General features: G+C 42.3%; 1 protein-coding gene across 2 annotated transcripts in view; it reads left to right on the top strand.

Annotated features, from left to right (window-relative positions):
• Positions 1 to 13,588, top strand: part of LOC110287764 (F-box/WD repeat-containing protein 15-like) — a 16,767-nt gene that overhangs the window by 699 nt on the left and 2,480 nt on the right. The window contains exons 2-9 of one of the 2 annotated variants that reach the window (XM_021154305.1): positions 435 to 472; positions 663 to 826; positions 1,849 to 1,967; positions 8,264 to 8,473; positions 9,841 to 9,999; positions 10,881 to 11,091; positions 12,492 to 12,670; positions 12,957 to 13,081. In XM_021154305.1, coding sequence (XP_021009964.1) covers positions 435 to 472; positions 663 to 826; positions 1,849 to 1,967; positions 8,264 to 8,473; positions 9,841 to 9,999; positions 10,881 to 11,091; positions 12,492 to 12,670; positions 12,957 to 13,081 — 1,205 coding nt within the window. The remainder of the gene's footprint in view (positions 1 to 434; positions 473 to 662; positions 827 to 1,848; positions 1,968 to 8,263; positions 8,474 to 9,840; positions 10,000 to 10,880; positions 11,092 to 12,491; positions 12,671 to 12,956; positions 13,082 to 13,588) is intronic. The other variant, XM_021154306.1, reaches the window with a different exon arrangement.

Here is a 13,588-nt window from a genome sequence, read left to right as displayed (position 1 = left end):
TTTGTAGACCAGGCTGGCCTCGAACTCAGAAATCCGCCTGCCTCTGCCTCACGAGTGCTGGGATTAAAGGCGTGCGCCACCACGCCCGGCTTTCAACCACTGAATTTAATACCAGCCTAGTTGACTAGACAACCTATCTCAGAACCATAACAGTGATAACAAAATTCTACTAAATGAATGGAACAGGCTACCCTGGGGAGATGTCTTGCTAATATGTGACATCCTTGATATTTCTTATCAGATCTTTGGAGACTGGCCCTCCTTCCTCTGAGCCCTCACAAGGTGACTTGTGTTTGCTGGGGTAGGTCTTCCCAGGCTGGCTCAGCCTGCAGAGCTAGGACTGTTTGATTAACCTGTGTAGGCCCAGCCCAGAACAAATTGAGACCAAGAGAGGGAGGGAGTTGTTGGTTTAAGGATTCTTTTCTCTCTCATAGAACTGGAATGAACTTGCAAGCAGTAATGTCCTGTGGAGGTAAGGAGAGGGGCAGGGTGGGATGGGAAGAGGGGACAAGATGGGGCTGAGAGGGAAGAAGAGGCCTTCTGATTCTGGACATGGACCAGTGATGTGTGAGGATGGTTAGTGAATGCATGCACACAGTAACTGTGGTTCTAAGGTGAGGTGACTTGGGTCAGCCTGATGGGATTGCAACTGTGTATTGCAGGAAGTTGTGTCAAAAGAGATGGCTCTACTGTTGCATGTTCACCCTAGAGCTCCATGGCTTAGAGACATGGAAGCAGTTCTTCTTTGACAAAACATGGCAAGAACAGGCCAAGACCCGGGCAAAGCCAGAAGATTTCACTTACAAGGAAATTCCTGTGGAGTTTGGTATGAGCTTGGGTATTCTAGAAGAGATACCCACTTGGTTTTTCCCAGTCTGTGCAGTCCTACATTCTCATTTAATAAGAAGAAGGGGATTGTAGTTTAACAAGATGGGCCTGATGTACTAGTCTACCTTGGAACCAATCTGTAATCTACTGACTGATTGCTCAGCATCTTAAAACCAGCCCTATCGTTCTCTTTACCTAAAGGCTTCATACACTTCCCAGATTCTAGAGAGAATTTATTGGGGAAATTGCCAAATAGGCTTTAGTATTTAACTTTTTCAAAAACCTTCCTCAAACAGTTTTTTGATGTAGAGATGTTTTGAAAATTTTTACATTCATTATTTTTGTGTCTCTCTATGTGAGGTGTATACATGGCACAGTGTTTCTGTGTCACAAGACAACTTTATGAAATCCATTCTCCTGAAGGCATGAATTTTATCTTTTCTGTTTCTTTTGAGATAAGGTCTCACTCCCTACATAGCTGTGGCAAGCCTGGAACTTTATCTGTAGACTAGGCTGGCCTGAAATATAAAGATCTGCTCCTTAAATTCATGAGACTTGAATATCTCCACACCTGATCTCCCTCTCTCCCTCTCTCCCTCTCTCCCTCTCTCCCTCTCTCCCTCTCTCCCCCTCCCCCCCTCTCTGGCAGGATCTGATATACCGCATGCTGATCTCAAACCCTTCATGTAACAAATACGAATGACCTTGAACTTTGGATCCTTCTGCCTCCAATGAGTACATTTATGGTTTATAGGCCTCTAGGAACTGAACCTAGAACTCTACCCAGAAGTTACAGCCCCAGGCCCTAGTACCCATTTTGTATCTATAGAAACAGACCAAAGAATGAATGTATCTGAACCAATGACCAGCCTACAGTGTGCATGGCTGCCTCTCTCTTCATCTTTTCCACAGCTGTTATCTAAGCCTTCTTCATGGCAGAGGGAAGTAAAACATACCTCCTTCAGTTAGAATTGTCCCTCAACTGTCTTGTGTCCACATATTGTTGGGGTTTCCTTGCAGAAATTCGGTCACATCCACGTTATATCTCAAGGCATGGCTTAACAAGAAATGGACAAGGGAAGTCTGCTGTCTGTATGATAACTTCCCTGAACAGGATTTCTACCTGGGATATTCAGGAGGTGAGTCTGGCTCACAAGTAGCAAAAGTTACCCTCATATGAATAATAATTTCATGTTTTGTTGTTGCAGGTGATGAGACAGGATCCCCCTGTACAGACCTGGCTGTCCCAGAAGTCCCCATACAGATCCATCTACCTTGGCTTCCCATATGCTTGGGTCACAGTGTTGCAACACCACACCTGATTTTTCCCTCTTTCTTCCTTTTTTCTTTATTTTTAGAATGAATTGTTTTATATGTATGAGTGTTTTCAGGGGATATATGTATGTGTAATCCATGTGTGTCTGCTGCCTGTAGAGGTCAAAGAGGGTGCCATGTCCCTTAAAAACTGTAATTGCAGATGATGGTAAGCTATGGACACTGGGCCTGTGGGCACTGAACTCCAGTCCACTGCTTAGCCACCTGTGCAGAGTCTGTCAGTGTTCCAAAGTTTTGATCATATAGTTTGTTCTCATTCAAAGTTGGATTTACTCCTTGGTATTCTTTTTTTTTTTTTGAGATATAGTTTTGATTATATATGTGTGTGTTCCTGTGTTAGTTTATGGGTGGTGCCAGCTGGCAGAGGCCAGAGTCTGTCAGGTGTTGTATAGGCTTTGGGAACCCAGCTAGGGTCCTCTGCAAGAGCATTAATTGTTCTGTACTGCTGAACCATCAGGGTTTGTTTGTTGTTGTTTTTCTGGTTTGGAACAGGGTTTCACTTTGTAAGAGCCTTGAGGGAAACTTGCTCTGTAGACCAGGCTGGCCTCGAATTCTGAGATCTGCTAACTTCTGTCTGCCGGGATCAAAAGCGCATACCATGCCCACCAGGACCCTTCAGGGTGGTGTTCCAGGCTGCTGTGAATGGGAAGGCTTCCCTGATCCTTCTTCACTTTCTTTAGTGCTGCATGGGAAGGGCACTGATTTTTTTCCGTGTTATTTCTGTAGCCTGCCAATTTGCTGGGAGTTTATAAGTTTTCAGAGTTTTCCAGAGGAGTCATAGGGTCTCAAAGTACAGGCTCATAGTGTCTGCAAATGAAGAAATTCTGGCTTCTCTTTCCTATTGGCTTCCCTTTTGTTTGTTTCTCTTGTTTTATTGTTCTAGCTAAAACAATACCATAATAACTGTGAGTAGAAAGTGTGGATATACTTGTCTTGTTCCTGACTTTTCTGGAAATGCTTTGTTTTTTTTCATGCTGTTGTTAGGGGTACAGCAAAGAAATTGTAGACATTACTGCTCAATGACATGATAAAGGTTTTTTTATACATATGAGAGAATGGCCAGTGACTCCTAGAACAGTCCAGGATAGACAGAGAAAGAAGTAGACTGTATTGTATTCTTAAAAAGATTAGGATATGTTTTGTAGAGCAAAGTGTAGTGAGGTGGGAGGTGTGCCTAGGCGGGCAGGCCCATGCTGAGGCATCCCTTCCCCTGAGGTAGGAGACATACAATGTGTATAGTGCAGAATAGAATTTATGTAGATTCTGTGAAGCAGAGTTGAGAAAGAAGTAGACCCAGAGAAAGCTAGAGAGGGAGAAATGGAGAGAGGGGAGGCAGGTCAGCAATAGTAGAGAGGGAGACTGAAGGGGGAAGGGAAAAGACGGAAAAACGGGTTAAGGAGAGAAAAGAATCAGAAGGGACAGAGAGAACAAAGAGGGGTCAAAAAGCTCAGTTTATTGCAAGCCAGGCCTACCTGGTTGTTGCACAGTAACTGTTGGCTGGAGCTCTGAAGAAATGCTAACATGCCTCCATTTTCATTTAATTTTAAAAAGGAGAAACTAGAAAGAGGCAAAGGTGAATCAGGAATAGGGTCATTGTGATCTTTAGCTGTTTCCAGCTAACTTTGGTTCTACATGTCTGGAAAAACTAAGAAAACTGGAATGTGGTGTTGGTCCAGTCTTAGGAAAGTCTCTTGTCTCCTTGCTGTGCAGGATCTGTGGTACCATCTGTTGGTAGGAAGGAGCAGGTCCAGTAGAAGCAACTGTGTCTGTGAGAGCAGGTACTGACACATCTGTGGGTTGCTTCTCTGGAGCTGTCCTGGATATAGTTTTTGTGTAAACACTTAGATATAGCAAGTTATTGCAACACTTATGTATATTTGAGAAAGAGAATAAAGTCAAGTGCTTTTGGGAGAAAAAGAAATGATCTTAGGTGTACATAAGAAATCCTTAGACCTTGGTTGTTGGGGTGAAGGGAGTCCCAATCCCAGGGAACAGATTAATCCCAGCCTCTGAAACAGGCAACAGGTAGGAACTTGGGCCATTGATTGGTAGGTGTACTTATCTAGATTGAGTCTGTTTGGTCCATAGGAGGTGGATCTTAGTGGAGTTCGTGGAGCTCACAACTTTACAAAAGAGATAAATCTATTAACAGCATGTACACATTTTAAGAAGAGGTTATGGAAATATTTAATAAAAAGGGAGGGAAAAGAAGAGTTTAAGAAAGACAAAAACCTTTTGTGGAGCAAAAGGAGCAACAGTGGATATTTCCTTCTATCTGAAAGACCAAATAAATATATATGTATGTGTGTGTGTATATATATGTGTATATATGTATATATATATATATATATATATAGCAGCATATTTTAACTTCACATTTAAAAGACAAAAGAAACTTTAAAATTTGACCATGTGAATATTATAGTTGATAATATAGTTTACTATGGGAAACACATAATTCTATAATTAACAGTAATTGAGAATAGTACTCCATTGTGTAAATATACCACATTTTCTGTATCCATTTCTCTGTTGAGGGGCATCTGGGTTGTGTCTAGCTCCTGGCTATTATAAATAAGGCTTCTATGAAATAGTGGAGCATATGTCATAATTACATTTGGGAGCATATTCTGGCTATATGCCCAGGAGTGGTATAGCTGGGTCCTCAGGTGGTACTATGTCTAATTTTCTGAGGAACCACCAGACTGATTTCCAGAGTGGTTGTACCAGCTTGCAATTCCACAAGCAATGGAGGAGGAGTGTTCCTCTTTCTCCACATACTCTCCAGCATCTATTGTCACCTGAGTTTTTGATTTTAGCCATAATGCCTGCAGTGAGGTGGAATCTCAAGGTCATTTTGATTTGTATTTCCCTGATGACTAAGGATGTTGAACAGTTCTTTAGGTGTTTCTGAGCCCTTCGAATTTTCTCAGTAAAGAATTCTGTTTAATTCTGTTCCCCATTTTTTAATAGGGTTATTTCGTTCTCTGGAGTCTAACTTCTTGAGTTCCTTGTATATATTGGATATTAGCCTTCTATTGGATGTAGGATTAGTAAAGATATTTTCACAATTTGTTGGTTGCTAGTTTATGCTATTAACAGTGTCATTTGCCTTACAATTGCTTTGCAATTTTATGAGGTCCCATTTATCGATTCTTGATCATAGAGCATAAGACCTAGGTGTTCTGTTCAAAAACTTTTCCCCTGTGCCTAAGTGTTCGAGTCTTTCCCCACTTTCTCTTCTATTAGATTCAGTGTATCTGGTTTTATGTGGAGGTCCTTGATCCACTTGGACTTGAGCTTCCTACAAGAAGTTAGGAATGGATAAATTTTCATTCTTCTACATATTGATTGCCAGTTGAACCAGCACCATTTGTTGAAAATCTATTGTATTTTTCCACGGGCTAGTTTTAGCTCCTTTGTTAAAGACCAAGTGACCATAGTTATGTGTGTTCATTTCTTGGTCATCAATTCTATTCCATTGATCTACCTTCCTGACATTGTTTCAATGTCATGCACATGCCTTGAGCATAGATCTCCTGGAACCTTCCTGGGCTGAGTGCCTTAGGGGAAGNAACAGGGCTAGAGATGTGGTAGCATTGTTGACCTGGCTGCAGCATAGTTATGTAGGTAGATAATCTCTGTTCTCTATTATGGTTTGGTTAGTGCTAGGGGCCCATATGATGCCCTGGAAGAGGGATGGTGGGGACCCTAATACCAGTGGGAAAGTACACAGGATGGGCCATGCCTGTGGTTCTTGAGGACATTACTCCTGGCTTGTCTCAGCGTTATGACACCAGATTGCCACTGTGCAGTCCCTGCTGGTTTATGCAAGAATTTTTTCTCTTGTGTNCTCTGACTCCTGAGTCTGCCAGCTGCTGAGCCATGGTGGAGAGAACCGGGTAAATGCTGGAACCTCAATGTGTTTCTTGATTACCCTTTGTTCTCTCAACTATTTTCTATTTNAATAGGTAACAGAGCCTAATGCAATGAACATTAATCCATTCTTGAGGTTGCTTGGTTCTGTTTGTCTGGGAGAAGGTCTTACCCTATAGTCCTAGCTGGCCTGGAACTATGTAGGCCAGGCTAGCCTCCAACTCAACAGATCTGCCTGCCTCTGCCTCCTGAGTGCTGGAACTAATGTGGTGGCCCAACATACCCAGCAAACAGGTTTTTATTTTGTTATGGTCTCAATGTTTAGAAACATTTTCTCCTACAGCACACTGGAAATGTAACATAATGAACATGATGATATTGGGGTTGGATGTTTTAGAGTGTTTGTTTTTTGTTTGGTTTAGGTTTTGTCAGGTGGGTGGGAGGAGGCTGTTTAGAATGATATCAGGCTATCCTAGAGTTCAGGCTGACCATGGATTCATGGGGACCCTCCTACCTCTGCCTCCTAAGTGCTAGGCAGGATCCAGTGGTGCATCATCATCCTACCTGGCAGGGGGGAGCCAGGAGTATAGTGCGACCTCACCCATGTGAGACTGAGTCATGTGTGTATGGTAATGAGGCCTTTAACAGGTTGCCTTTCAAAGGAGTCAAAGTGCAAGTCACATTTTAGTGATAGATCCTTCAAAGAAGAGATTGCATTTGGAGGGAAGGAGAGGTTATTAATAATTTTCATGCAAATGGAACTAGTGCTTAGAAATAACTATATTGATTGCTAAATATAGTATTTTACTAAAGTTAATTATTCTTTTGGCTTTTTGTAATTGATGCTGCTGCTAGTGGAGTGTGTGTGTGTGTGTGTCTGTGTGTATTTGTGTGTATATGTGTGTATGATTTATTTTTTTAAAAAGAGTTATTTATTTTATTTGCTCTATCTACATGTACACCTACATGCCCAAAAATGGCATCAGATCCCAGTATAGATGGTTGTGAGCCACCGTGTGGTTGCTAGAATTAAATTCAGGACCTCTGAAAGAGCAGAAAGTGCTCTTAACCACAGAGCCTTCTCTCCTGCCCCTTAATTTTTTTTTTTTAACCTAAAGGAAATCCTGGAAGAGAACCTGTTTTTCTCATTTGCCATGATTGTTGCATTGATGATACAACAATCAGTTTTGAATTGATTCATTGGGAATAGTTTTGTTTCATTTGTTGTAAAACTAAATACTGCCAGAAGTAGTAGGATAGGTCTTTAACTCCAGCACTCAGGAGCCAGAGGCAGGCAAGTTTGAATCCTGCCTGGTTTCTATAGAGAGTATCAGGAGAGCCAGGATATAGAGTGTCCCTGACTCAAAAACCAAAAAACCAAACCAAACAGAAACAAAACAAAACAAAAACAAAAACACCCCTATCCCCACTAGAATTGATGAGAGGCCCATGCTCCCTGCTGCACTGTTAGTGAAAGGTGAACTGACTCTGAGCACAGGGCTGCTGAATGTTCTTCATGCATATTTGTGGGAGTTGTTTCTCCCCTTCCCTGTGGTTCCTGGGGATTGAACTCCTGTCATCAAATTTAGTGGCAGGTGCCCTCCCCTGCTGAGCCATCTTGGCAGCTATGCTCTTCTCTCTGGTCTGTATAGTGAGTGTGTGCTTGCCTCTGAGCATAATGCATGTGTCCTGTTTCCCTGTCCAGTCCTGCCACAAATAATATAGATGTTTGATTTTCTTCTTTGTGCTTCTCTTTATTTTCACGTACAAAGTTATTCTAACTGCATGTATGTGCATGTGAGGGATTCAGACCTCCTGGAAGTGGAATTACAGACAGTTGTGAGCTGCACTGGGTGTTTAGGGAACTGAACAAAGCTCCTTTTGTTAAGAACAGCTGGTGGTCTTACCTGCTGTAAGCCCTAGGTTTATTTACTTTTATTTATTTATTTTTGAGATAGTCTTGTAATGTAGTCCCAACTGGCCTGCATCTTGACATTGTAGACCAGACTGGCCTCAAGATACTAATGACTATCCTGTCTCTACCTCCCAAGACTGGGATTCTAGATCTATGCTACCATGTCCAGTGAGGGATGCTTAGAAATTGCATATTCTTTTCTTGTAAGTAAGAAGGGATTCCAGTCTGGACAAGGTTTCCAAATGAACCTGGTAGGTGAAAGCGGTTGAACTGGAGATGCTCAGACATGATGATGATCTTGTTCTCCAGGGTGCTATGACCTGGATAAGCCCAAAACAGCCCTCCTATATCGCATTGATGACTACCCTCCCAGAGATGCACATTGCAGTCACTGTAGATATGCAATCAACTATCAAACTCTGGGACTGCCACAACAGGGAAGTTCTGGCGACTAAGGGCCTGTTCTTTTGCTATCAATTACTGCAAGCTGAATTTACTAAGGATGGCCCTATTGTCTTGGTAAGTGACAAGCACTCCACCACCACTACCACGTAGTATGGAATAGACACACAGAAAAAAAACACTTGCCTATTTGAGGTCCCACTACTGTCAAATCTCAACTTTCCATCTTGGAGACTCTGTGAACACTCAGAGTCAATCACAGTATATCATAATTATGACCATCGCTTAGCCTTTGACATATTAAAATTCTTTCCTGACATCTGGGGAGAGGTGGCACAGTGGGTAGCAGTGTTTGCTGTGCAAGTGTGAAGATCCAAGTTCAAATCCCTGACACTCACATAAAAAGTGGGATGTGGCTAAATGTGCCTGTAACCTCAGTGTTGATGGGGATGAAAACACAAGGGTCACTGGTTCTAGATGGCTGCTAGCCAAGACAGCCTAGCTCCAGGTACAATAGGAAATTCTTTCAAGAAATCAGAAAAGGGGTGGTCTAACAGGGTACCTGGCAGCCTTCTCTGGTTTCCATCTATGTCCCAGTATATAATCTTCATACACATGCTTAAGTATAGAAATAACAAGCACCAGAACACACACACTATTTCTAAGTGATTTTATATCTTCTTGTCTTTGAAATGTTTTTTACTCCTGAATCCATGAATTTGGTTAGAGACAGTAGAAAAATGTGAATTTTATCACATATACAGGAAATGGATAATGCTGATGTCCCAGTAAGTCCTGGGGAAGTGTTTTAGGGTGGAGAATCTTGACACACCCTACCTCATGAGTTTAAGACAGAGTATCATGATATACTCATGGCTGGCCTAGAACTCACTGGGTAGACTAGGGTAGTCTAACTCACAGAGATCAGATGGTCTCTGCCCTCAGAGTGTTGGGATTTAAGACATATGCTAGCATGCCCTACAAAAGGTTCTTTAAAAATAAATCCTGCAGGGCATGGTGGTGCATGTCACAGAGGCAGATGAATCTCTTGCATTTGAGGCCAGCCTGGTCTACAGAGCAAGTTACAGGATAGCCAGTGCTACATAGAGAAATCCTTTCTCAAAAAATTCAAAAGGGAAAAACAATTATTTTGTGTGTGAATATTTTACCTGCATGTGCATCTATGTATCAACTCTCTCTCTCTCTCTCTCTCTCTCTCTCTCTCTCTCTCTCTCACACACACACACACACACACACACACACACACACACACACACACACAGAGTTACCTACTGAGTCATCCCCCAGGTTTAGAGAGCCTTATTGCATCAGATCAGTGTAGACACTCTGTAAGGCAGGCTGGTCACAGCTCTGGGTCTCATTACTGGACTTGGAGACACAGTGGTGAATCTCAGAGCAAATAACACTGCTTCTTCCATGCTTAACCTTTCCCCACTGACCTGGTGCTGCTGCTCTGATTTCAGGTAGGTGACATCTTGGGAAACCTCTACATCTTCAGGATTCCTGACTTACACCTCATTTCCAAGGTGAATGTATTCCCATACCGTATTGATGAACTCTACTTCTCTCCTCAGAAGAAATGGGTCTTTCTGATGGGGCCCCGCCTACATGACTTGACAAAGGTAGGTGTGTTCTAGCATCTCCAGGGTGAAGGTGGCAGACAGTGGGAAATTCCAGTCCTCAGGGAGGTCCGGGCAAACCACTCCTCCTCTCCTAAGCCCTATCATAAGAAAAGCCATCCTACAGTCAGGAAAGAATAATGTGCTTGATAGCAGTCACGTGAAGTCACAATGGCAAATGTCTATTAGTGAAGTGTCATTGAAATGTGGCTTAGCTAAAGAATAAATGCAGGTGAAATAACAGTCACCAGGCACCTTTGCTGGATATAAAGCAATTTTCAATCACTGGCCTACATGCTCACCAGCGACTGATGCATTTCAGATAAGTGCTACCATTCCCAATGCTTTATATACTGCCTTCTCTCTTAACTGCCAGCTCTCTGGTGCCTGGTTGTTAGGTACTGGGAGAGCAATGGTCTGTTCACAGGTCAAGTACTCCTGAGGGCCCTTGCATATTTATTTAGTTTTATACATTGATATACATTCAAAGAAGCCTGGGTTACAGTATGACAGTCTCAATGCCTCACTTAAAAAAAAAAAAAAAAAAAAAAAGAAAAGTCTAGAACAGCCCTGGACTGATCCTCTGCACAAAGAAAATGTATTTAACCAAGCTCTGCCTAATGCATCCACTGGGGTAGGATGACCTGGGACCTTATGACCTGAGTCAGGGACTCCATTCTGTCTCTGAATATGATGGGAGGGGCAGGAAGAGGCTGAGTTTTTCTGATCCTTAGTGGGAGCAATGACTGCTCCTCCCTATCCTGGGTGAAGAACAGATGCAACAACTCTTGGGTTTATTTTGAAAACCACTTGTCTTGAGTGTGCTTGTGCCAGGCTGCAGAGATTTACTCTTCATTGATTCCACTGGGCAATACTCCCTACAGGTGTTTTACATGAGCAGCTTACTGAAGACATCAGAATTCTCTGCCCCAGTGTCTACCATTCTCCAAGTTCCAGTAATCCGAAAAGTCTTCTGGACCCCAAGAAGGGAAGACAGGATAACCCTGATGTCATTAATTTTACCCCAAAACATCACAAAATTTGACACATTTGATATGAAGGTGGAAGGGATCAGGAACAAAGTAACTATTCAAGGTAAACCTTAGAAAGATCTCAAGTAAGACATGATGTCATGTGCCCCAAAATCAGGAGACTGAGTCAGGAAATCTTCATAGAGGGTGCTGTCTCACAAACAAAACAGATGGATCTGAAAAGATGGTTTAGCATGTGCACGTGCATACACACACACACACACACACAGATTTGTACATAAACACACACACTGAAGTAAAAAATTAAAATAAGGGCCAAGAAATTGTAGTGCACACCTTAAATCCCAACATTCAGGAGGAGAAACAAGTAGAATTCTCTGGGTTCCAGGTCAGCCAGATCTATGCAGTGAATACCAGGTTAGCTATGGATGCATAGTGAGACCTTGTCTCAAAAGCAAAAACCCCAAATGACAAGAAACAATAACTATATTATGGGGTGGCAAAATGTTTATGACAGTGGTTCTCTACCTATGGGTTGTGAACCCTATGGCAAATTTCTATCCTCAAAAAAATACTTAACTCACAAATCTTAACAGTAACAAAATTACCATTATGAAGTAGCAATGAAAGTAACTCTACGGTAGGGCAGATCCCCCTCCCGACACTGCCACATGAGAACTGTATTACAGTTCAGTAGGAAGCATTAGTAAGGTTGAGAAGCACTGGCTTAGAGGATAAATGCACTTACCTACGGAGCCTGACAACCTAGTTCAATTCCTGGGGTACCACAGTATGGAGGAGAGATCCAAATCCCTCAAGTTGTCCCATGACCCCAACATGTGTGCTTCTGGCATGAATACCTACACAAACATAATAATGTAAAACCAATTGGTAAAAGAAATCCTCATTTCTCCTGTGGCTCCCACAAGTGCTCAGAGTAAGCTATAAATGCTTGTCATTGTTTTATATTTTTAGTCTTTGAAGACAGGGTTTCTCTGGGTATCCATGGCTAACCTGGTATTTGTTCTGTAGACTAGACTGTCCTCAAAGTTGGAGATCCACTCGACTGTGCCTGATTGTGGATAACCTTACGACAATTCTCTACATGATGTTTTTGTAAAGAGAGAAGGAGGCTCCTTGTCCAGATGTGAACTTGTGCCTGTTTGATGGTCACTACAATAGCGATCTACAGTTTACTCAAGGAGACTTCATTTCTGTCATGCACTAGGGACTGGGTTCTACTATTCTTTCCCAGTACAGTTGTCTTTACAATGTTTAAGCTACTGACTGTCGACACCATCCCTGTGTCATAGCCTGTCTTTCCATGTCCAAGGACATGGACTTCACAGGACATGGACTTGACAGATCAATGGACTGTTTTCATTGTCTCTTTCAGACTAGCATGCCATGGAAGGAGGGATATGCTTTTCAGTAAGCATTAAGGATATTGCTCTTACGTAAATGAAAAAAAGATGCCTCTGTATTTCTGTTTGTTTGGTACAGGATATTTGACAGCCAGCTTCTTGCTGGCAGAACATGAGGGGATACCAGAATATTTTGGAGTCAGTGATAAGGACGTGATTGTTTGTTCAACTAGATTCTCTCTCTTGCTCTTCGACATAAATGGTGTCCGTCTGCAGTCATTTCAGTACTGCCCAGAAGAGATCTGGAAACTATGGGTGGTAAGTTTGGAATGTGTTCCACACAGTGGGGATTTAAAAAAACAGATTTACGTTTTTTAAACTTCATACTGTTGTGGTGTGCACTTATGCATTTGTCTGTGTGTGAGCACTTGCCGAGGTCACAGGCAGACTTCCTGGTGTTAGTCTCTTTCTTTTTCCTTTTACATTGGCTCAGAGCATCAGGCTTGCTCAGCAAGTGCCTTTACCTGATGAGCCATCTCCTAGGCCCTCTCCCTTTTTAACTGACATTGACTGCAGCCTACTCACATTTGGATGTTCTTTGAAGGACCCTGTTCATGTCATTGTCACCTGTGATGATGGCACTTTGGATGTATATGCATGGGAGAAGAGAAGCCTGCTACTAAGGAAGTGTTATCGAGTACTAAATAGGGGACATCAGCCAACGTCTGGGTAAGCTCTGCTTCTTGACTTAAACTAGAATTAATTTTAAAACATTTCTGGGGCTGGAGAGTTGGTTCAGCAGTAAGGAGCTTGGCTGCTCTTCTGGAAGACTTGGGTTCAATCTCCAGCATCACATGGCAGCTCACACTGTCTGTAACTCCAGTTCCAGGGCATCTGACAGAAACCTTCACACAGATGTATTGAAAGCAATGTTAAACATATTAAAAAGTTCTATATAAAATGCATTGTTAAAAGAGAGAAGAACATTCTTTGAAAAGATAGGACTACAATTATGATCTCCAGCATCATACAGAACAGACATTGTGCAATAAATGTCAAATATGCAAATAGTAGAGTCAGGAGGGTCCAGAAGTTCAAGTTCAAGGTCATCTTCTGCTATTTAGCAAGTTTGGCAGCCAGATTAAGTTCATTGCAAAATCATCACACACACACACACACACACACAGAGAGAGAGAGAGAGAGAGAGAGAGAGAGAGAGAGAGAGAGAGAGAGAAA

This window comes from Mus caroli, unplaced genomic scaffold (assembly GCF_900094665.2).
Source record: "Mus caroli unplaced genomic scaffold, CAROLI_EIJ_v1.1 scaffold_17703_1, whole genome shotgun sequence".
In the NCBI taxonomy this organism is placed as follows: domain Eukaryota; kingdom Metazoa; phylum Chordata; class Mammalia; order Rodentia; family Muridae; genus Mus; species Mus caroli.
Note: the sequence above shows the minus strand (reverse complement) of the source record. Positions and strands in the feature narration are given on the sequence as shown.